General features: G+C 42.1%; 1 protein-coding gene across 1 annotated transcript; it reads left to right on the top strand.

Annotated features, from left to right (window-relative positions):
• The first annotated feature begins 3887 nt into the window (after window positions 1-3887).
• SRPK1 (SRSF protein kinase 1) lies at window positions 3888-23119 on the top strand. Its single transcript, XM_040085787.2, has 15 exons — window positions 3888-4930; window positions 8745-8863; window positions 9742-9850; window positions 10261-10348; window positions 10520-10607; window positions 11960-12066; window positions 12727-12892; window positions 13904-13929; window positions 14423-14636; window positions 14928-15356; window positions 16777-16877; window positions 17793-17900; window positions 19188-19257; window positions 19695-19787; window positions 20651-23119. Exons 1-15 carry the CDS (start codon window positions 4860-4862, stop codon window positions 20833-20835), a joined length of 1974 nt encoding a protein of 657 aa, XP_039941721.1. The 5' UTR covers window positions 3888-4859; the 3' UTR covers window positions 20836-23119.
• Window positions 23120-23464: the final 345 nt, after the last annotated feature.

Consider the following 23464-nt stretch of genomic DNA (forward strand, 5'->3'; position numbering starts at 1 on the left):
TATTTCTTTCAGGTGTGAACATCTTGCTAACAGTTAAATCCCGAAGGCACTCAAAAAACCTGTCTTTAAAAATGAGCCTGTGGGCTTGCAAGCTTTTTTTCCCCCACCAGAGCTTTAGTAACTTCAATTGTAAACTCCGTAGCAGCTGGTGAGGTGCATTCAGGTAGCTGGTTTTGCCCAATTCTGCATTTTTGACCAGGCTTTTACAGTTCTTTGAATTAGTTACTGTTTCTGGAGTTCCTCATAGGTGGACAGATGTGTTGGATGTAATACTTGCCATGGTCCTTTGGAGGGTGGTAGAAATGCACGGTGCTTTCTTGGGGAACACTACTTTTACTAGTTTTCCTTGTATTCTGTGGAACTGCAAACATAGTTCTCTGTGCTCTGGTGTGATGGGTGTGCCAGCAGTTCAGCCTTTCACCCCTGCTCTGTGCTCTGCAGGTGTCCCTGCACAGGTGGGCGCACTGGCAGTGCTGTAATGCCTTGGTGCAGCTGGGTGGGCTCTGTTTAGGAAGCAGAGCAGGCTAACAGGAGATCATCAGCTGGGTTTTTCTGAAGACCCCAGGTGCTGTTTGGGTGGGATTGTTGCTTTATTAGCTCTTGTTCAAAAGTGATGCTGAAGCGCAGCTTCTATCTGCTTTCATTTGAAAGAGATTTGTATTCCCAGAATTGTGAAGGTTGGAAAAGCCCTCCAAGATCTTCACATCCAACCTGTGACCACTCCCCACTTTGGCAACCAGAGCAGGACACTGAGAGCCACATCCAGGTGTTTCTTGAGCATCTCCTGGGATGGTGACACCACCTCCCTGGGCAGCCCATTCCAATGTTTAAAAACCCTTTCCATGGAGAAATTCCTCCTGAGAATTCTTTCTTTGTTTCATACTCTGTAAGATGGCACAGTGTGAACAAAACCTAATGCACAAGGAAAATCTGGTATTCACTTCAGAAGCGCGCTTTTGTTTGAAAATACCAGTTTGAACTAAAACACAAATATAGTTGTATTTTACTGATGGCAATTTGTCATGGAATTGGGCACCTGGGACTGTTAATCGTAACTGCTACTAAAATACTGAGGGGTTTTTTCTGTCTCTGATTTATGTTGAAGGGCCTCAGAAGTGCAAACTGCTTTTTTTGTCCTATTATGAAATTACTCCTTTAGTTACTATAGCTCATACTAAGAGCCAGAATTTAAAAACTAGTCTGAAACACCCATCCAGATTCAAAGCAGGAAAAGCAGAAATGCAAAATACTGAAGAAAAAATTTCATATTATAGCTCATTTCTCTGAAATAAGGGAAATAAGTTTACTGCATAGAATAGGCTGCAGGTCTGTGTGATATATAGGTGGTGAGTATTTCAGTGTCGGGCCCAAATAATAATAGTGTTTCATCAAATTCAGCATCATTCATGTTTCAGGAAAAGTTGGCATGTTCATGTATAAAACCAGTAGCTCTATGTAAGGGGTGTTGAACCAACTGTGCTTCAAAGCAGAACATTTTATTACTGTGAACATGAATATCTACAAAAACAGCGGCAGCCATAAGGTATGTGGCTTGTTCTGGAAAATGTGCATGATCTGAATTTCTTTCTGCTAATTCTGCCTGCCCTGGTGACTTTAATTGTTTCTTACAGGCTTTACGGAGTGGGAGATATTTTTTCACAGGATTTTCAATAGATCCTCTGTCTCCCTCTACTCCTGCAGGGAAGCAGTGGCAGAGCAAAGTTAGCAGTCTTGCTTTCTCCCCCTTTCTTCCCAAATGCCTGTAATATTCATTATTTTCAAGAAGCTGGTTTATATTTTAAGCTGTTCCTCCTCTCTGAAATTGCTATGAAGAGAGACACAGTCGGTAGTTTTTCCATCAATCCAGTCTGGGGAGCAGAAAATTCTTAGTAGGACCTGGTAGTTTCCAGTTTGTTCTTGTATTATATTATTTGTATTATTTTTGAGGAGCCCTGGAGTTCTGACAGCTCAGTTGCTTCCTCAGTTTATTCAAAGCTTTGCCTGGGATCAGGATCCTGGATTATGTTTTCCTCACTTGTCTTTCATAAGTATTTTGAGCATAAGTTTAAGGTAGAGTCAGGATGCGTTGCCTTCATAATTTTTTCATTCAGATACAGAAGTGATTATCAGACCATGACAGGACACAACTGAAATCTGCTGGTTTCCATGGAAGTCCCTTGGTTTGTGATAGCTGGACTAGCAGACAGTTCCACAAATAGCTTGTTAAGTGCTTGTGTGGGGGAGTGGGGATGGGAAACAAGAAACTTGATTGCCTGTTATTTGTGTTTTAATACCTTTCTCATGTGAAAGCCAGTACTTATCTTCAAACTGAGCTCCCACAGATCTGCTAATCAAAAGCATGTCTTGGTGTCTCTGAGTGCTGTTATTTAAAAACTAAATGTTTGACCATCTCCAATCTTCTTTTAAGTTCTTGACGGTGGTATTCCTGTAGCTCTGGGATGAATGCTCTATAGCAGCAAGTATTGTGGATCTGCCCTAGTGGTGGAAAACACCAATTATTTATTCAGAAAAACAGGCATGCAACAGTGAACGAGTTGCAATAATCACAAAATAACATGGATTGTACACTCATAAGTCCTCCACCATCGATGATTTATAATTCCCCCCAAAACAGCTGGAATTTCTTGAGCAGAAAGGCTGGCTGCATACAAGCAGGACAACACTTTCATCATTTCAGACCTGAATTCATCCTGAAAGCTGTGTGCAGTCAGTTACCGTGTTCACTGAGCATGAGCTTTGCCAGCAGATCTGCATGTGAGTGCTCATTCTCACTGGATGTGCCTTAACATGATCTGGAAATCACAGGCACACTGAGAAACACTAATGAGATGCAGCCTGCAAGCATTCTTCCTTAAAGAGACATTGTCTTCACGCACAGATGTGGAAATGGGAGAGGGATTTTAAATCCTGGCTTTTCACCATGCCATATGGAGCTTCTTCTCAAATGAAAACATGGAATCCTTAAGTGAGATCTCCCTGGATTGGGTGTAGAGCCCAGCAAATCATTGGCTGGATTGTTAAAGTGAAGAGAAGATTTGTGGGGTGTGTTTGCCGTGTCTTTATCTGGTTCCTCTTGTGCTCTCTGAATTGAGTTCTGCTTGGGGGCGTTTCATGTGTGTAATTTGAGCTCACCAATAAAGGGTGACACTGCTTATAAAGACTTGTGTTGTAGGCGACTTAAAATTAGGAAAGCATTTCCCTTCAGTTTCCTGCAGATGGGCGTCATCTTTGCAAATATCAAGGGAGAGGCAGACACAGAGAGAGGAGTAAGGAATCTTTTTTAGTTAGTATGTATTTAAGGATGGTGGGTGTGACAAAAGTGATTTGGCCTAAATGTACCTTACTTGAGGGTGGAGTCTGCTTTCGTATCTATTCAAGGCAGATAGGTAGCATGGACGGTATTTCTGCTGTTTTAGGGACAAGGAAGTAGCTTTTTCAGAAATATTTTTCTGTCCAAAACAGAGTTTTGAAGTCACTCTTAATGCTCTTGAATAGGAGAACCAAACACCTCCTTTCAAGTGGGTTTTTTTTTAATGTGAGTTATTGGAGCAGAGAGAACATGCTTGATGGTGAAGTTGAGTGTGGAGACTTGGCCGTGTGTCTGGTAATTTATAGAGGGCACCCTTCCATCTCTGCAAATCTGTAAGAGCCCACATTGTGTGGCTGAGATCTCTTAATCATCTTTTACCTTACTTTTAGCATGTGGACCAGATAAGTGATTCCACTGAAAACTGGCAAGAGAATTCCACAGTGTTTTTCGAAATTGCTTTAACACCTTCTGCAAGGAACAAGTGAGTGACTCAAATCTTAGCTCCTGCAAATAACTCTTTACCATCCGTGCTGTGCATTGCAGGGGTTGGGTGATATCTTCGGTGAACGTGGAGCAAAATCTTGTCTACAGTGGAAAATTTTCAATGTTTTTAGCTCCTTTTCTTATATTCAGAGTTTTGGCAATGCTGAATTATTAAAAGCACATCCAGAGTTCTGAGAGCTTTTAAGGTGAAAAATATTTTAGACGTACATACAACTGGATGAAGACAATTCCTCAAACCTCTTGGTTTTAGAAGTGCAGGGGCAGCTTCAGTATGTCTCTCACTAATAAAGGTCTCCTTAGGAGAGAAATCTCTGAATTGTTACTTACTGTGTCCCATAGTTGCTGACTTGTTTCCCCTATCACTTACATAAAGCAGCCGGATAAACAGGCACAGGAAATGACTGGGAATTGTGCATTGTTGGAAGATGATGTTAGGTACCCGCTGCTGTGAGAAATACTCAGTTCAACTTTTTAAAGATTTGACTCCTGCTTGTTTTGTCGTTTTAAGCATAAAGGATAAGTTTTTCTTGTAACTCTGGAAGGGGAGGTGTGGAATTACTTGAGAAAATTCGCTTTTCCTTTGAACGCCCTTTCCCTGCTGCGTGATTGTGCTGGAATTCCTCTATCAAAAGGGTTCCTGTGTCGACAATTACCATTTACCTTCAGCCCAGCTTTGAATCCACTGGGCTATTGAATAGGCAAATAAAACCGGCTGGTTCAGGAAGATGAAACAAAGTATCTGCCTGAATTTCTATTTCATTAGAGGGAAGAAGAGACGTGTAGACATCAAGAGGAGGGGATGAATCTTTATGCTCACCCCCCTGCCATGAGTGAATTTGCAGGGAGATCAGCTGAGAGCAAGCCCCAGCCTTGCTGCACGGCCCTTCACCTGCAATGCAGTGCTGGGCAGCTGCAGCTGGCTGCTGGAGGCAAATCCCTCTTCTCCTGCATTTGAGGAGATCCAGCCCCTCTGCGTGCTGCTGATGTCCCCCTCCTTCCCCAGCACGGCGGTGTCGGGCTTTTGATGGCTTTTTCGAAAACTATTGGGCTGTCTTTGGGAATATCTTTATCCATGGGAGGCCGTGCTTCTTGCAGGTAGGTTCCCCTCTCTAATTTTGTCTCGTGAATTTGCAGTTCTTCAGGGAATAAGGACTTTTTTTTGGGGGGGGGGGTGTCTCTCTAGATGTGGATTTACATTAATTCTGTAGAAGACTTAGCATTTTGCCTTAGCTTTGCTGTTCCATGTTGTTTTCTTAAGTAAAATATTGCTATGTTGTTGGAGAGAGACCCTGCAGATCCAGTTCATTCTGATGATTAATTAGCCCAATGAGAGAGCAAAAGGAAAAGGTGATCACGGTGTTCTTCTGTAGAACAGAGGTAGCTTTAAAAAAAAAAAAAGTACCCTGGAACACTTGATTTTTAATGTGTAAACAATCATTTAGTTTAGGATTTTTATATTTTTGGTCTGCACTTTGCAATTTTGACAACAGCTGTTTCAGCTGTCGTCTTTAGATACTGGTGTGGATTTTTCTGCTGCCTTTAACAGCTTCTGTGCCTTTTAGAGTACTGTCTCTGTGAGCAAAGCAGACAGATGGGGCTTGTGCTTTTGTATATAATTTTTTCTTGGGTATTAATGTATATCCTGCACTGATTAATTCTCAATCTCGGTATTCGGCTGACCTGGTCATTTCAGGGGAAGAACAGGGTGATGTGTAACAGCCTCAAACAAATTTTCACAGGAAGGCAAAGCAATGAGGTGTGTTTTGGAGGTGATTTCATAAAGGAAATAGCACTGTAGAGATGTGTGTGACCTGAATTTGGCTTTCTTACATTAGTTGGTCACATAGACTCTAATGTAGAAGTGAAACGCTTTTGGATCCCCATGAAAGACTCAGCTGCAGACTCCAGGGTGTGTCGTGTGTGAGACTGCCAGCAGCAGGATTCGTCAGCCCCTTAGGAGGGGCACAGAAAGCTTCCAGGAGAATGGGCTTTAGTGCTTCCAGTAACTTCTTCCTTGATGCGTGGAATTGCTATTATTGAGAAGCACTGGGACTGCAGGATGGCGTGATGTGTCTGTCTGCATCGCTGCCACTTGAGGGGAATTTTCTTCTCAGTCTTTTTTTAATCCCTTACATCCTGTGCAGTTAAAAAAGTGAAAATCCTGAAACAGCACTGGGGAGAATTACTCTTTGCTACTCATGCTGTGTGTGAGGTTCCTGGCTTAAAATCTGTCTGTCCAGTTCCTGTTCTCTTTACCCTGTCTATAGGATTTGTTATCCATGAGCATCTGATCTCCCTTTCAGCCATTCTATCTATGGCCATTTCTTGCCTTTGCTGTCTGCTCTTAATTTGGGGGTAGATAATGTGTGACTTTATTTGTATCTCAATTGTCCCCAAAGGAACGCAGCAATTTTAAAAAAGCTTTTTGACCGCTGAGATTTTCTGCACTCCCTATTGCAGGTTTCCTTCTTCCTAGCCCTGACTTATAATTCAGTAATTAAAAAGTCTTAATACTAAATATCTTAGGGCTGGATCAAGCTACAGGGTTGTTAATAAATGTCTCATTAGCTTGGCCGTCTTTGGTTTATGGTTTGAGACCACTAAGCTGTTCCTAAATTTAAAAAATCAGCAGGACTTACTGACAACAGACTGAAAATAAATGTCTGGTGATAGGTTGTGCCTGGAATGACCTTTGTAGCTCTTCCTTGCTTAAATGAACTTGAGCTGTGGATTTTTAGTGGCTGCAAATTTAGTCATCATCAGATTGGAACACAAGATTTCTCCCTTTTTCATGATGTTTAAGATGGCTGTAGTTCGAATGTATTAGCAATGTGTTTAGTGTGTGAAGTCTCAGCAAAGTGCATGTGTAGTAGGTCAGTGCTGAGCATTCATTCTGCTGTATAACTATTCCAAATGAAAATATTACATTTTTCCTGTGGATTAAGATGAGTTATCACGGCCCTGATGTGATGTGCAGGACTCCAGCTCAGCACTAAATTACAAAAACTGCATCTGAGGGCCTGCCCATGTTGCTGGCATAGCCACTGGGTGGGCAGTTCCTCCTCCTTGCAGCAAAATGAGCTGGATTTGCAGGAGGGTGCTGGAAGGCACCGGTGTTATCTTCTCCTTCCCTGCAACAATAGTTTCAACACAAGAAACTTCCGCTCATTCACCGCCTGGGAACTCTCTGTAAAGAATGTTATCTTGTGCTCCTGTGTCACCGCTGTAATGAAGTTTGCTGCCCACTTCCTTGGACAACTCCAGCTTTTTTTAATATCTCGTGCTTCGGAGGAAAGCAAACTTAATGTTGATATCTTGCAGTACTTTGCCCTTAAATCCTGCCAAAGCAAATGGTCTGTAGGCATTGTTTTCGTTATAAATGTTTGCTTTGTACAGAAGGATCTTGACTCTTGGTAGGCATTTAATCGTTCCTTGTAATGCTTTGTAAAGTAAATAAATTACCTGATTTTGGTATTAGCCTTCCATGAGCTGTTTGGCTGTGATCAGTGTGATGCCGTGGAAGGGCTGAGATATGGGAGATGTTTGATTTGGGGAGCACGGCCTGGGTGTGTGAGAGCATGGAGGTGGCCTTTGCTGCCACGGCCGTCACGAGCAAGAACTCGGAGCAGCACGTTTAGTGGAAAGTTAAACACATAAAATGAACACTTTTATTTATGAATGTGGGAGTGAAAACCCACCTTAGTGCCTGATTCCAACCCCTCTGCAATCACAAGCTCTCAGGAGGGTTTACTGAACATCTGCTCTGTGTCCTCCCACTCTCCATAGTTCAGACGACTGTAATAAACTTTGGATCTTGAGTGAAGAGATGAACTAAAAATGCAGCCTGCCCCTTGAGAACAGGAGAAATAAAAGTCAAGGTTAGGAACTCTGGTGTTCTAAAGTGTTAGAAGCAGAAGGACTGTTAAATATTCATTTGACCTTGAATGTGAAAGGAACAAAGGGCCACAAGTTCTAAAACACTGGTTACCTTTGTTTTTTCCAAAAGAGAGTAAAAATTAATTGGTGTTAGTCTTTTAAAATAAAATTAATCAATATTTAAATTTTCAAGTTTTACTGAGGATAACAAATAAAATATAGATCTGCTTTAGAGAAAGACAGAGAAGGGGTTCAGGAGCTAATATTTAGTGAGATCACTAAGCTTTTAAGTCTGTCTTGTCTGGACTTTTCTTGATTCCACTATGAAAGTGGATCCTAGGGCATTAAGGTGCATCTCTTGCTAGTACACAAAAAAATTATTTCTGTCCACTTTTATCTTAGCTCAGGGATAAAAGCATTGACATGTGAATAGCTTTTCTGAAGGCTGAATATTGCATCTCCTCCATCCTCAGCAGTCCCTCGTGTGCTGTGGAAGCAGCAGACTTGGGGAGTACCATGTGTGTGATGTGCAGTGTGTTCTCTGTGTGTGATGTGCAGTGTTCTCTGTGTGTGATGTGCAGTGTGATCTGTGTGACACGTGCAGTGTGATCTCCGTGTGTGATGTGCAGTGTGTTCTGTGTGTGACATGTGCAGTGTGATCTCTGTGTGACATGTGCAGTGTGATCTGTGTGTGCCAGATGTGCAGTGTGTTCTGTGTGTGATGTGCAATGTGTTCTCTGTGTCAGACATGCAGTGTGTTCTGTGTGTGACACATGCAGTGTGATCTGTGTATGCCAGATGTGCAGTGTGTTCTGTGTGTCAGATGTGCAGTGTGATCTGTGTGTGACATGTGCAGTGTGATCTGTGTGTGATGTGCAGTGTGTTCTCTGTGTGTGATGTGTGTTCTGTGTTTGACATGTGCAGTGTGATCTCTGTGTGTGACATGTGCAGTGTGTTCTGTGTGTGACGTGCAGTGTGTTGTGTGACACGTGCAGTGTGTTCTGTGTGTGATGTGCAGTGTGATCTCTTTCAGACCTGACACCCAGCACCGGGGCCCTGCTTCTCATTCCGAGAGTGATCTTCCTGAGCAAGAGGAGGAAATCCTGGGATCAGATGATGATGAGCAAGAGGATCCCAATGATTACTGTAAAGGTGAGCACTTGCCTGTTTAAGATGCAGAATTTTCAATGCAATCAAGGAATCCCCTCCATTTCCCATTTGCTGTAGAGAATGAAAATAGACTCCCTCTTCCATTAGGAGTGCTTTGAAACTACATGATGATAATAACCTTTTTCAAGCCAACATGAAATAGAGGAGGTGGTCTCCAAGTTTCTGTCTGTCATCAGTCGGGATTTGAGTTGCAGAGCTGTTTTTAATGCATTACTTTAAAGCTGTTTAACTTTTCCTCTGTGCCAGAGCACTTTCAGTATTGATAAAATCAAGTAGGCGTTTAATTATTTTTTGATTTCTTTGTGAAAGGGACACTTTTAAATTCTTTTCATATTCTTTGATTTTCTTTTGAAGATCAGATCATTATCTGGATATCTGTTCTTTAGAAAAATCTGTTTCTGCAAATAGCCTTCCCCTGTTTCTCTGGGCAGAAATGAATTATAGAGCAAATGAGAACACCAAATCACAATTTCTTCTCTGTTCTGTTTTCTGCCAGTTCCATCTTTGGCTTTTGAAATGTTTTTGCTTCTGTGATGGAATCCCCCCATACAGTCAGTAGCTTGAGAGACATGAAGGGGGCAGAGGAGACTTTCCTGTTTTCAGTGGCAGAGTGCCTTTGAGTCAGGAAAATTGCAAGGAAGACCGTTGGGATCTTGGGTTCAGTACCTGTTTCACCTTCTAGGGTCAGAGCAAAAGCAATGCTGATACTTAGCTGGAAGATTGGTACCTTCACCACCTGTGTTTCCCAAAGGTGATCAGCCTAGCAGACTTCAGTTTTCACTGAGGAAATATTTTGTGGAGCTGCAGTGATTGTGATGCTTTTTCCCCACACCTGTTCTCTGCTGCTTGTGTTTTTCCAGGGGGTTACCACCTTGTGAAAATAGGAGATCTCTTCAATGGGCGTTACCACGTGATTCGAAAGCTTGGATGGGGCCACTTCTCCACCGTGTGGCTGGCTTGGGACATCCAGTAAGTGCTCCTGTTCCAGCTGGTGTTCCTGCCAGGAATGCACAGACCTGAGCAGGAAACATCCTTTTACTTTTAGATAAAAACACAAAGCGTTAGCTGTCCACATCCTAGCACAGGAGTTTCTACTGATACTGTGCATGCAAGTGTGTGGGAGGGACTTAACAGGGCAAACCATATCTGTGGGAAGAGCTCTATTCAGTCTCTGACCTATTGTTCCATAGCTTGAGAAATTACTAACACGAATCTTTTGTTAGGAAAGACTCAAAGACAGTCTTTGAGTGTTTAAACCTTATTTTTCCATGATGCGTGCAGTAAACTCTCTTGCACACAAAAGGATTGGGATAATCCTGGAGAATAAGTTCTTTGTATGAGCATTAACAGTTGCTGATTTACTTGCCATGTGTGCACAGAGGGAGGAGATTTGTGGCAATGAAGGTGGTGAAGAGTGCAGAGCATTACACAGAAACAGCACTGGATGAAATCAAGTTGCTGAAATCGGTGAGTGCCTGAGTTGGGCTCAGTTTTATTTTACCTTTTTTTTTTTTTTGACATTTTGAAGAGTTTACATTTGTCACGTGCTTGATATTTCCAGATCATCAAGAATCTGTGTAGGAACCAAACAGTGCAGTGGATCTGACATCAAAATAAAATAACCTCTTTTCTCTGCAGGTCCGCAACAGCGACCCAAATGATCCAAGCAAAGAGAGAGTTGTTCAGTTATTAGATGACTTCAAGATTTCAGGAGTGAATGGTTCCCGTATCCTTTTGTGGAACAAAAGCCAAGGATTGCAGAAACATGGGATTTGCTTGGGCAGCTGCCCTGTTTTTGCCAGCAATGCCCAGGCATCCCTTTCCCTGCCCAAGGAAACCTGCTGTAGAAGGATCTGCCTCCAAACTGAGCCTGCGGAGCTCAGATCCAGAGGGATGATTCAGTCTGGTGTCGTTTGTGTCAGCTCTGCTTGCTTGTGCTTTTAATGTTCTGCCACCAATTTGTGAATCAGGACTGAGTGGCTGTGTCAGAGGCAGAGTTATCTATCTCAACCCCTCAATTTTGCAAGCAGCCTGTTAATAACCTGTTATTTCAGTAAAGCAGTACAGCCTGTTAAAATCAGTAGCTGAAAATAGCGAGTGAGCCATCTATAACTTGAAAATAAGCTTGGTTTCTAGTTATGGAAACATCTTACTTTGTAATTTATCAGCGTTGTTAGGATGTTTGCAGTGTGTTGCTTCGACAGTGGCCTGTAGTTCTGAGAACACCTTCTCTTAGGCAGTGATTTGTAGCAAGTGGTGATAATGGATCCTCAGGATTTGAAAGCTTGGGCTTCTCTGCATTGTTTTCACTTGGAGGTAAGCTGAATTTTATTTCAGTGAGAATTGCTGGGCTGCTTGACAGAATTGAGCTGTAGAATATAAACAGTAGACCCATAATGCATTTTCTATAACATTTTTTTCTGAGTAAATGTTGATTTGAGCTTATATTTCTTCCACTTTTGTGAAATATGTGCTTTCTGCCAGTGTAGATGAAAAGCAGCCTAACAAACTCATAGAAGTTTGGCTTCTGAAACAAGGGCACTGTACTGATTATGTCACTGTTGAGATCTTAGAGCTAAAAAGCAGATCATATAAATATACTTGAAATCCAGGCTTGTCAAAAGTTTGTTTTGCTGGTAAAGAGGCAAAGAAAGTGACTTTATTGTTCTGAAGATTATTTATGAAGTGGAAATTTTATTATCTTTTCAGATAATGCTGGTACAGAGAGATCTGGGATGGAGTTTTGCCTGGGGCAGAAGCGTAGGCTGTTCCAAAATATACAGTAAATACTAATGTACATTTGTGCAACAGGCTTCCACTCAAAGCAGGAGATTGTTTCTGCTGCAGTGGGACCTTTGTGCAGCTCCATCCTTCTGTGTTTTATTTTATTTTGATAATGGCACTGTTGTGTAGGATGGGATGATGCTGTTGAGGAAGGCAGCTTTTCCAAGTGTGTCAGAAGGATGAGGGCTCTTTAACATAGAGTGCCCAAAGTTAAAATTTCTTTTAATCCTCAGTCCTGAGAATCTGGGGCTCCCTGGGTCTGGATGTCTGGGTTTTTCCTTGATTGAGTTCCAGATATCTGTATGGTGTTTGAAGTTCTAGGGCATCATCTCCTGAAGTGGATCATCAAATCAAATTATCAGGGTCTTCCACTCCCTTGTGTCAAAAAAATCATCAAACAGGTAAGTTCCAGTTCTGACTGCACTCTTCCCTTGACCCAGTTAAAACTCTTTCACTAATCTTTCTGAGATCCAAGGAAATAAAAATCCATGGTACCTCCTTGATGCAACAAAATATTCTTGGGTTAGTGCTTCCTTTCTCTACTGCAAGCCCCTTCTGCTGCAGATAGTTGTTTTCTGACACTTAAACCGTGATGGTTTTTGCTTTTAACCTCTTCTTACTCAGTCATTCCTCATAAGTGAAGTGCTTTTTGAAAGCTGTCACAGTAAGCACAGTGCTTAATGATGGGAAGAGCAAGAGAAACTGGTTCTCCCCACTGGGTGGTTGCAGAAGAAGAAACACCTTTCTACATGGGAGGTGCAGAGGAGGAGGAAAGTGTGATTTTATTGTAGAGTATTAAAATGAGATTTTCACCTGTGGTGAGTTAAGTTATGATGGTAAATAGAGTGTTTTTAAATGAAAGCTAAAATTTGTATGCAAATCTCTTTTTTTTTCATGGAACTGGGTGGTAACCACTGATCACACCAGCTCCAACCCGGAGTATTCTCAAACACACAAACCCTTTCAGGTTCACTGCCCATCCCATCCAAGGCACTTTTGCATTTTCACTTTGCTCTCAATTAGATTGCCTAATGATTGACTTCCTTCTCCCTTGCCTGCAGGTTCTTCAGGGTCTGGATTACTTGCATACAAAATGTCGAATCATCCACACAGATATAAAGCCTGAGAACATCCTGCTGTGTGTGAACGACCAGTACATTCGCAGGCTGGCTGCAGAGGCAACAGAGTGGCAGAGATCTGGGGCTCCCCCACCGTCAGGCTCTGCAGGTGATTTAATTTCATTTTCTTTTTCTTGTTTGTTTTTTTTTTTTCCCCCTGAAAATTGATGCTGTTTCTCCCACGCGTCCCCCAAATCATCGCTAAGGAAAACTTCCTGAGTACGGTGGAACAATAATGCAAGTAACCTTTGAAAATCTGAGTGTAAATTGAGAAATTAGTCATGAGTTGGAACTCAGGTGATGGGGAAAGCAGTTTGTGTCAGAAAACAAGAGGGAGGATAAAAGCACCCTGGAGCCTGCATTTAACAACAGCTAACCTGACACTGGTAAAATCACTTATGTAACACAATTCTGATGCACTCCATATAGAAGTGGTGTAAAAATGTGGCAAAAATCCTTACATTTCCTTCAGAAGTTTATTACCTTTCATTGCATGCTGCTGGAAATGAGAGTTTCAACAAGATGAGTTACCTGTTGTCAGTTTGCAGAAGCCTGGAAAACTGTAACAGGAACAGCTTCCTTGACATGCAAACATCCCTAAAGATCTGAGTGCAAATTCTCTTGTGTTCCTTGTGTTCCTCCGCAGAATATCCGTCTGTAGCTGTGTGCACTTTTCAGAAAGCACTGCAGTGTGTAGTGGAAGGCTCTGTCAGTCATAGTCTTCCAACACCAACATTGAGCTGAGCTGATCGTAGCACGTCTTAGCTTAAGGAAGCTCCCTGAAATTTGGTATTTTAATGCTTGGATTTGCATTTTCATTTGGGTAGGATGCATAATAGATGCAGTAAATGAAGCTACGTGACAGGAAGTTTAAGTCTTTGGTATCAGTCAGGCAGATCTCCTGTCTGAAACTTGAATTATGCATTTGCTCGTTTAATGTTTTTATAATTTTTTTTATTGCTGTGTTTTTGTAGAGACATGAGCCTTCAAAATCACATTTGCTGAGATCGTTAAAATGTTGTTATCAAATCACATCGGAAAGATGTACCTTAACATCAGCATGCAGTTACAGTTTTTGAATATAGCTATACTGATTTACTGATCTTCCTTTCTCTTTCAGTGAGCACTGCGCCACAGCCAAAACCAGTAAGTGTAATAGCTTTCATCTGTTAGTATGCATCTACTGATGGTATCTCCTGCATCATTTCATAATCCAGTCAGCATTAAGAGAAAGCAATCTCATATCAGAAGGAAAAAGTGTGATTTGTGTTTGGCATAGGCATTGGGTTCAATGCTGTCTTGGACTTGTGAATGGTATTAGCTCATTTATCACCAGAACAAGGAGTTCTTGTGGAGATCTCAAGGTCTGTTGGGAGTGTGACTGTTCTGTGGAGTCTGAGATCTCCCTCACTTGGAGAATAATGTGGATTTTTCAGGTCAGGGCAAAAATGCACTGAGAAGAGCCATGGACAAGTGGTTCAAAACCCAGAATAGCTGCTTTTATCTGGGAGAGGAGCTGTCTCCAGCATTTTCATCACAGACTGCTTCCTTGGCTCTATGATAAACTAAACCTCAGTGCATTTTAAATTTATTGAAGTATAAAATGTGAAGTCCAATTTCCCTGCTTGCTTCTGTGTAGGCTGACAAAATGTCAAAGAATAAGAAAAAGAAGTTGAAAAAGAAGCAGAAAAGACAGGCTGAGTTGTTGGAGAAGCGAATGCAAGAGATAGAGGAAATGGAGAAGGAAGCAAACCCTGGGCAGACCCAGCCTGAAGAGGAGGAAGAAGCTCAGACCCCTCTGGAAATGCTCCTAAAAGTCAGTCCACCAGAGGAAAATGTCAACGAAAAGCCAGGTATGGACTAAAGCATTGCCAACGTGGCCTGGACAGTGTTGTCCATTTACTCATGGGTACGAGGGAGTGAATGAAACAGGTGAAATGACAACAGCCGCCTCACCTTTAGCTGAAGTGGCTGGTGTAATTTCAGCTGTTTGCACTGGGTTCTGTCCTTCTGGTGAGGCTGGGAAATCTCCTGTTACAAACTGATAGGTTCAGAGTGCTCCCTACCTCTCAGGATGCCCTCGAACATCTTCCAGCTATTTATTAAGACACCTTCTGCTGCATTCTCGTTTTCCCTTCTTGCAGCACAAGCCCTTGCACAGGAGCAATCTAATCCCCCAGAAAGCAGGGTGGAAAAAGGTGCAGCAGAAATCAACTGCAACGGAGTGACGGCGATGACGGACTTGACGGACTCTGGGAACGAAGGGTCCGTGCGACTCGAGGACGACGTGCACAACGCCAATGACTGTGGCAATCACCCTCTCACACAGAAGGCTGAGAACTTGCACAGCTGTAATTCCAGTCAGCACAACAGCGACTCAGAGAACAGGCCTCAAGAAGCAATGTCGGACTCGTTTGTGCCCTTGGCCCCAGAGGATTCCATGGTGTGCCAGCCCACGTCCAACCAAAAGCAGGCGTTCAGTGAGCAGGGGCTCAACAACTTCCAGGAGAGCATCAGGACAGAGATCCCTTCAGAGGATGAGAATGAGAATAACAGCCCGACAGACAACAAAGGTATAAGAGGATAAGAAAGAGCTCCTTGATGTGGGGGGTTTCTTTACAACGCTTCATCGTAGGAATAGAAGCGTGCGTTTTGTAGGCTGAAGCGATCAGAACCACCTGTCTGAGAGTTTTCCTGCCAGGAGTAATTAACCTGACAATCAAACTCCAAGATGTTTGCTGTTTGTAGGTGCTGGTTGTAGTTGTGCCTCAATTTTGACTTTTGAGTGCATAAATATTCCTACTTTTTAAAAACACCGATACCTTTGGTTTTCAGCGGAGAAACATTTCCTCCTTTGAACCAGGTGTTGCTTAAAGTGATTTTCATTAAGCCTACAGATTGTCACCTGTTGTTAAATTAAGGGATAGGTACGTTCAGTGTGTTCTGACAGTTTGGTTCTTAATATGGAGCAAAGGTGACTTCTCTCTGTTACTGAAGATGGGTAAATGTTTTCCCAGCAAATGCAGCTTGAAACGAAGCTTACACAGTGTAGGGAAAGAAACCCAACTTCTTTAATGCTTTTATTTAAATATCATTTTCTTCAGAGTGGAAAAAATGTGTCTTGTAGACTTAGGAGAAAATAAGACTGAAATGGTGTACAGCAATTTAAACACATTCCAGGTGTGTTATGTGTTAAAAATAGGAATTGGTAAAAATGTCCATTTTTGCATCTTTGTGTCCATGCCAGGTGATAGATATCAGCTTGGAGAAGGAGGGTAAAACTACCATTTGTACTTACTAAAAAAAAAAAAGTATTCTAACATTTTCTTTCTGGAGTACCACTAGGGGAGTTATATGGATGAAAAATGACAAGAGAAATTTAGATTTTGAAACTTGAACTGCAGTTTGCTGGATGCCTCTGCTAGGTTATTGACATCTTTTGCTTCTCACGGCCATCTCCCAAATTTACAGTTTCAAACTCTCCCAAATTTTAGGTTTAGAGGTACAGCTGGATGTCATTTAGTGACTTAATACTTTTGCTCTCCATCATGTCATTCAATGTTCCCAATATATCCTTTATCTCTTGTAAATGTGTTGCAGCAGTGAGTGATGGGTATGTCAGAAAGATGCTGTAACGTGGGGACTCTTCCTTCAAAGATTTAGGAAGGCTTAAGGGAAGTTGTGAGGTTTGGGTTTCTTTTCTGGAAATGCCCTTATTTCAGCAGGGCTTGTTTGGTTTTTTTTTTTAAAACACAGACAAGCTGTGCAAAAAATGCTGGGAAATATTCCCTGGTGCAAATGTTCATTTATCCTTCTGCTTAATGACACCAGTTGGGTCTTAATGATGGTGTTGATAGTGCAGAGTGATGCTCGTTTTTATAAACAATTCTAATCAATCAGAAGAACTTCCTGGCTGGGGAGAGGTTGATTTGGGTGACAGATGGTGACACTGCCTATGTAGCTTTAATCAGCTGTTGTACACATTGCCTCTAGGAAAATCAGCTGCTGGGAATTTCCTTCTTAATCCTCTTGAGCCCAAGAATGCAGATAAGCTCAAAGTGAAGATAGCTGACCTAGGAAATGCCTGCTGGGTGGTAAGTTTAGTCTTTTCACATTGACTTTTTAAAGCTGCAGATTCAGTCAGTTTGCCAGGGTGGAAAATAATCTGTAAAACACGTCCTTAGACCTGGCTGTGAAAGCAGTGACAATTTGAAACTATGACAGGGAAGAAAGAGGGGGAAGCAAGGACTCAGAAGAAAGAAATTGTCCTCTAAACACAAGATTTCAGTCCCTGCTTTGGGTGCCTCACTGGCATTTGATTACTTCTTACAGGGCTGTGAGCCATGTCACATACAGAGTGTAGAAATCTGCTCATGTGAAACTGCTGAAGAAGTTTCTGTCTGCAGGAAAGCTGCAAAGTTGCAAACAGTTGCTCTGATGTGCTGCTTGTGTGGCTTGTCAGACCATTTCAGCGCGTTCACAAGCGCATGAAAGAGACTCACACAATAAAACTCCCCAAGTTTTATTCTTTGATGGTCGTGCTGTGCTGCTTTCAAATGTTTGACATTTCAAATAGAAGAACTGTCTCTTTTTACTTGGCTTCTAAAACAGCAGATTGCTTCAGATCTGTTGGGAGAGATGAGTCTGAACTCAGAATTGCAGTCAGGCTTGCAGAGCCTGGCAGGTGATTTCTCACATTGGTGTTGCTTATCTGCTCTAAGGTAGCTGGGCCATGGCCTGTCTGCCAGGAACCGGGTGGGAGATGCTGCAGAGTCTTGTTTTATCCTGTTTTTGTGGCTTGCTTTGCTCTAAATTGCTGCACTGTTTCACTTGAGGAAGAGTATCTCATGTAGAGCATTTAAACAGCACTTACAGGAATATAAGGAACTAGTTAAAGAGGATGTAAAATGTCATGGCAACGAGCTTTGATCTACTCTGGCCTTGCAGGTTGTTGATTCTCCTCTCCTAAGCAATCTTGAGCTGTTTAGTAAAAAATTTCTTCTCTTTAGCACAAGCATTTCACTGAAGACATCCAGACGAGGCAGTACCGGTCCCTGGAGGTGTTGATAGGGTCAGGGTACAACACCCCTGCTGACATCTGGAGCACAGCCTGCATGGTGAGTTCTGCCAGCTGGGACCTTCCTCCTCTGCGCTCTGAGCTGCTGAGGGACTGGCAAAAATCCCTTCCAAGTGTTCAGCCAACTTCCAGACTTGCTGAATAATAGGTTTCCACACCAGAGTTGGGTTGGGTTTTTTTTTAATTTTTTTTTTTTTTTCTCCACATGTGGCTTTCCTTTTGAAAGTTTTGTTGTCCAGCATCAGCAGATTTCAAATATGATTGTACTTTGTCATCGTACAAAACAGGACAGCCAGGCAATTCTGAACACAATGTCTTTATATATTTTTAAAAAAAAAGCCTTTCTGCTTACATCTAGTTTCACAAGTGCCTTCAGTATCATTTTTAATTTTAATCATCCTCTGCAAGTTTGGAATCGATGCTTAGTCTGAGTAATGCTGAGATGAGGCTGAAGCTGTTTCTGTAACAGCTGGCAAATGTAGAATATGACAATAAAAAAAATAAAACAAGCCAGTTACTGCATTTGCCTCTTCAGTGTCTCCACTCTGTGTCTTCTCCAAGTCAAAGCTTGGGGTTTTATAATTTAAGCTTAGAAAATAGACATTTTTGCTGTCTTGGAAAACAAGCTGGGATTTTGATGGATGTGGTAAAAGAAAATGTAGCAGGGTCATGTTTTCTCTGCAGAGCATGTGGCCAGAATTACAGAGTGTGCCTGATTCAATTGTTTGGCACCAGCAGCTCATAAAGAAAACTGAGAATACAGAAGGTCAGGGGTAGTGTTCTGAGTACAAGTGAACACATAAAGGGTGAAAGTGTTACAGAATTTAGGAGTGGTGAGTTGAAATGAGTGCAGATGTTTTTCTCATTTAAAACGTGTTTTCATCACTACAGACAGATGTTCAGAGATTAACTGTTTGAAAAAAAAAAAGGGAAAACGGGGGAGAGGGAAAAAAATCCTCAAAAAACCCCAAGCGAAAACAAAACAAACTAAAAATAACCAACCCCAGAAACTATAGTTTGGACATAGTGTTATTTTTGCAAAGCTCTGAGGAGGAAAGGCTAAGCATGTGAAATACCTTAACTTTGTGGTTAGCTGGTGGCCCTGCACCCAAAATCCATCCCAGGTGTGCCAGTGATGTTTTTAATGCAGTTGAATGCACTTTTTAGGCTGTAATGGAGTATTTAAGATTATAGCTGTTCACTGTAGTTGTGCAGGTTATTCTTTCCCCCTGCTTTGCTTCTGGCCCACAGAGATTTGCAGAGTCAACCTGCAGCACATCTTAGAGTGTTTTGAAGTGATTTAATGTGCTCATTTCTGTTTGTTCAGGCCTTTGAGTTGGCAACAGGGGACTATCTGTTCGAGCCTCACTCTGGGGAAGATTACTCACGAGATGAAGGTCTGTTTGTCTCAGTTTTTCCTTTTTAAAGCAGGACATGAAATCCAATGGTTGCCTCTTCAAAATGAGCCCTGTCTTCCAAATCAGCAATGCAAAAGCTCCTTGCAACAAGATTATTTACCCAAATCAGCAGCAACTGTGCTCCAGCCTCTTCAGTGCACTGTGCAATGAAGTCCATGCTCTTGTTCTGGTGTTTTGCATTGCTCTTGCTGCTGGATTCTCTACTTGTGTTTCAAACTGATTGTGCCTCAAATTGTTTTCCCCTTGCCCCTTGTCTTTGTTGTTGCTTAGTGTAATCCAGTTTCAGGTGGGTCTCCAAAGTAATTTTTAAGGGATAGTGTATTTATTTTCATATCCCAGAGCATGAAACTAGCATAGAGAGGTTTTGTGTGGATGAATCTCACTGTATTTTTGGTTGGTTTGTTTTTCACATGCAGATCATATTGCATTGATCATAGAACTTCTGGGGAAAATACCTCGCAAGCTCATTTTGGCAGGAAAATATTCCAAGGAGTTTTTCACCAAAAAAGGTAAAAGGAAACAAAGCAAATAATCACTTTATCCCCTCATCCCTTGCCCAAATACACAGGAGTGTCTAGCTGGAAATGCCAGGTAGAAATAGATGCCAAGATGGCATCCTTAAGCCTTTCCTTTGTTTTATGAAATGCTTTATCAGTAAAACTAAATTTAAGGCATTCTTGTCTTACTCCTAAAAGCATCCTACACCCTAATGCTCAGCATCTTGATGTAGAGCAAAGGCAGTAGGTAGAAAAACAGCTCAATAGATGTTCTGTCCAACTTGATGTGGTTTTATTTAGCTGATCTCTGTCAGCTAGAGGTGGGAACCCACTTCTGAAGGCTTTTCTAGGCAGCTTGACTCCATTCCTGGCATGCCAGGCACCCTCAGTAGTGCCTGGCATCATGAGCCATGCTGCTTAGAGCATTATCATAAAGTCCTCAGAAGTGTATTGAGTCAAAAAATTAGGTTTTGACCTAGTTTAATAATCCTTTTTATAATAACAAGCCCTTCTTTATTAGTAGTGTGTTGCTTTCACAGTGCCCCATGCACTGCGTGTATTCCAGAGTTTGTGGCACAGTTTGTCTGTCACGTCAAGCAGCGTAATTGATGATTTAATGAAGTTAATATTAGCTGATAGGGGACCTGAAATAGCAGGAGGTGGGAAAAAAGAACCCTTTGAGGAAGTACAATTCTGTAACAGGCTTCTAAAGCAGATAAAAAAAGGAGGTTTAATATCATTGAATTCTCCCTTCAGCATGCCCAACTATCAGAAGAGTCTCTGAGTCCACTCTGTCGTGTTTAGCTGTTCAGCAGTTTTACTGAGCTGCTCTCTTCCCATGTCTTGCACTTAACCCATTTTTCTTGGCTTTTCAGGTGATCTGAAGCACATCACCAAACTGAAGCCCTGGGGCCTTTTTGAAGTGTTGGTGGAAAAATACGAGTGGGCCCAAGATGAGGCAGCTGCATTCACAGACTTCTTACTCCCTATGCTGGAGCTGATCCCAGAGAAAAGAGCTACAGCAGCAGAGTGTCTCAGGCACCCCTGGCTTAACTCCTAGAAGCTTCCAAGCAATGCCACAACGTTATACTCTGGTTTACAGCATAGCCTACACACCCAGCTGCCCTTTCCCAGATCCATTTTTCTCCTTGTTCACTTTCAGTGTGGAGTTCTTCCTTCAAGGCTTCCAAGATTTTAGATAAATCTAACCTGTTCTGCTGAGTTTGTTTGTGTGACTTAATGGGGACTCTGCTCAGCCAGTGGGCATCATCTGTGTTTTTGCCTTGATTGGGCTTCACCAAAGACTAATTGACTGGAATAAGAGATTTTTTTCCTTAAGTCTCCTCACTGTTAGGCACCGTGTGTGACAAATGTGAGCTCACCCGTGCTCGAATTTCTCCCTTAGCTAAATTCCAACTCTTCCTTTCTTCCCGTGAAGATCTCATTGACTCAGGAGTCAATTTTCCCACTGTTGATCCAGTAGCTGCTGATGGGGGTGAGAAGTAAGTTGGCATCAAGGTGGTGCCAGATCCTTGTTAGAGCAAAGACCTTGAAATCCTCTCTAGGTGTCTACAGCATTCTTTGCTTCCCAGTCACAAACTTTTATTTAGTTCTAGCTGCTTTTGAAAGAGCTTTTTAAACCTAGGTTTTAGTATCCTTTATTTCTTCCTCCAAAGTGCCCTGTCCCGTTTACTTTTTCTCCTTCCCCGTGCCCTCGATAGTCAGAATAGTTTCTGGACTCGGTGATGTTTTCTACTTCAACACCTGTGACTAAAAGGTGACAAAATAAGCAAAAGCTGGAACTGACTCAACGCACAACCCTCAGCAAACAGATGGGTGCACCCTCAGCCTGCAGAGAGAGCCTTACTGCAGGCAACTCTTAACATTATAGTGAGCCATAAGTTTTGGGGGGGTTTTATCCCTTACTGGCACTTTTTTGCCTTGCTTGAGGTATTCATGAGAGATTGGCTTTCACTGATGCAGTCTGCTCTGAGTTTTTCATTTTTGACCATTCACTTTTTGGGTTTTTTTTCCCCCCAAGGGAGGGGTTGCAGTACTTGTATCACAGCCATGCTGCAGCCCTGGACTTTGAAAATCAGCACTTGAAGTTGCAGTGTAAAGATTTCTTTTAGTTTGCTTCAAGTGCAGGCCTTCAGAAATAACTTCCCAGGATGGGACTGCCTTTTATTTTCTGGGTCATTAGCACAAGAAGAGAGCTAGCAGAAGTGGAAGAGAGCTGACTTTTCCACGTAGATAGTGGATTAGAAGCTGTTTCTAGAGTTACCCCGAGTAAAAAGTGTTCTGTGGGGTTTCTGTGTAAACTTCTCAGAGGGGATTTGGATATAATGGGTTAAATGGGTTAATTTTAATTCAAAGTTAAATCACTGTGGCATTTGATAGTTCTATGATGGCTTCTTCTAGACTTGCCCATGCTGTTAGAGATTCAGTGCATCCCACTCTTCTCTAGGCAAGATTTGGCAGCGTTGAGACTTCAGAGTCGCTTCCATACTCTGGACCAAACGGGCCTTTGGATTTGTGGTGGCTTGCAGAGGATAGAAGTTGCTGGAGACCTTGCAGATGCTATCCAAGACAATTTGCATTGCCAAAGCTGCCAAGACCACTGTTATGTGTCACTTGTGTGTGTGTGTTTGGGAATTGTGGTTCGTAAGGATCATTCACTCACAAACCGGGTCATTTAATCCACCTGAAGAGTTTCTCCAGTTCAGAGCCTGATTTGGCTTCTTATGCAAATCATGCTGCATGTTCCTTTAGTGGTAGATCAGGTTCTCTATGCATATAATAAAGAAAGGCAGGAAACGTACCAAAAAAAAATGTTTTAAACTGCTGAGTTAACCTTTTCTTTTGGTTTTGTTTTTTTTTTTTTTTTTTCCTTTCATCTGGCATTTTCCAGTTGTGGGTCACTTCTGCATCTGTTACAGGGGGGCTGCAGACAGTACAGGGTTCCAGCTGAAGATTCAATGGCAGGGCAAACAATTCCTGTGGTCTTGAAAGCTCACCCCATCCTGCCTACTTGAGACTGGCTGATGAGGGAATTTCCCAGAATGGGTCTGCACTCTTGAGAGCTCCTGCCCATCCTTCCTTCCCTTCCCTCTGCCAGTCCTGACTGGAGGAAGGGGTTTATTTTTACCATGAGAGCCAAGGCCAGAGGCAGTTTGTGAGTTGAAGACCTGCAGAAGCAGCTGTCGTGGTTCAGTCTTGTGCCGTGTGCTCGTTCACTTGGGGTTTGTTCCATTTCCAAATTGCCATGAAGTGCTCACACGAAAGGATTTGTACTTGCTATGTCAGTCTAAAACCTGAAGGAAAATACATTTTTATTCTTTCTACTTGGGTGCTTTGTCTTTTTTTTTTTTCCTTTTTTTTTTTTCCCCCCTTTGTGAAAGCCCTGCAATAAACAGATTATTTAATAACTGAGCCCTAGTATTCATACATTCCCCTTGTAATTCTGTCAGGGGCTCAGGGATGGAATTTGCTTCATTAGTGAACACTCAGTTTTGATTTCCAGAACGAGGCAGGCAAAGATTTTGTTGCTGGTGTTGTGATCCATTTAAAAAAGAGAAGAGTAAAAAATAGGACAACTCTGCTGGAATTTTTCCATTCTAAAATACATTTTTCTTCAAGTATGTCATATCTTTGCTGTCTTATCCAGCCAAGAGACTCAATAAAACCTT

Source organism: Hirundo rustica, chromosome 24 (assembly GCF_015227805.2).
Source record: "Hirundo rustica isolate bHirRus1 chromosome 24, bHirRus1.pri.v3, whole genome shotgun sequence".
Lineage (NCBI taxonomy): Eukaryota > Metazoa > Chordata > Aves > Passeriformes > Hirundinidae > Hirundo > Hirundo rustica.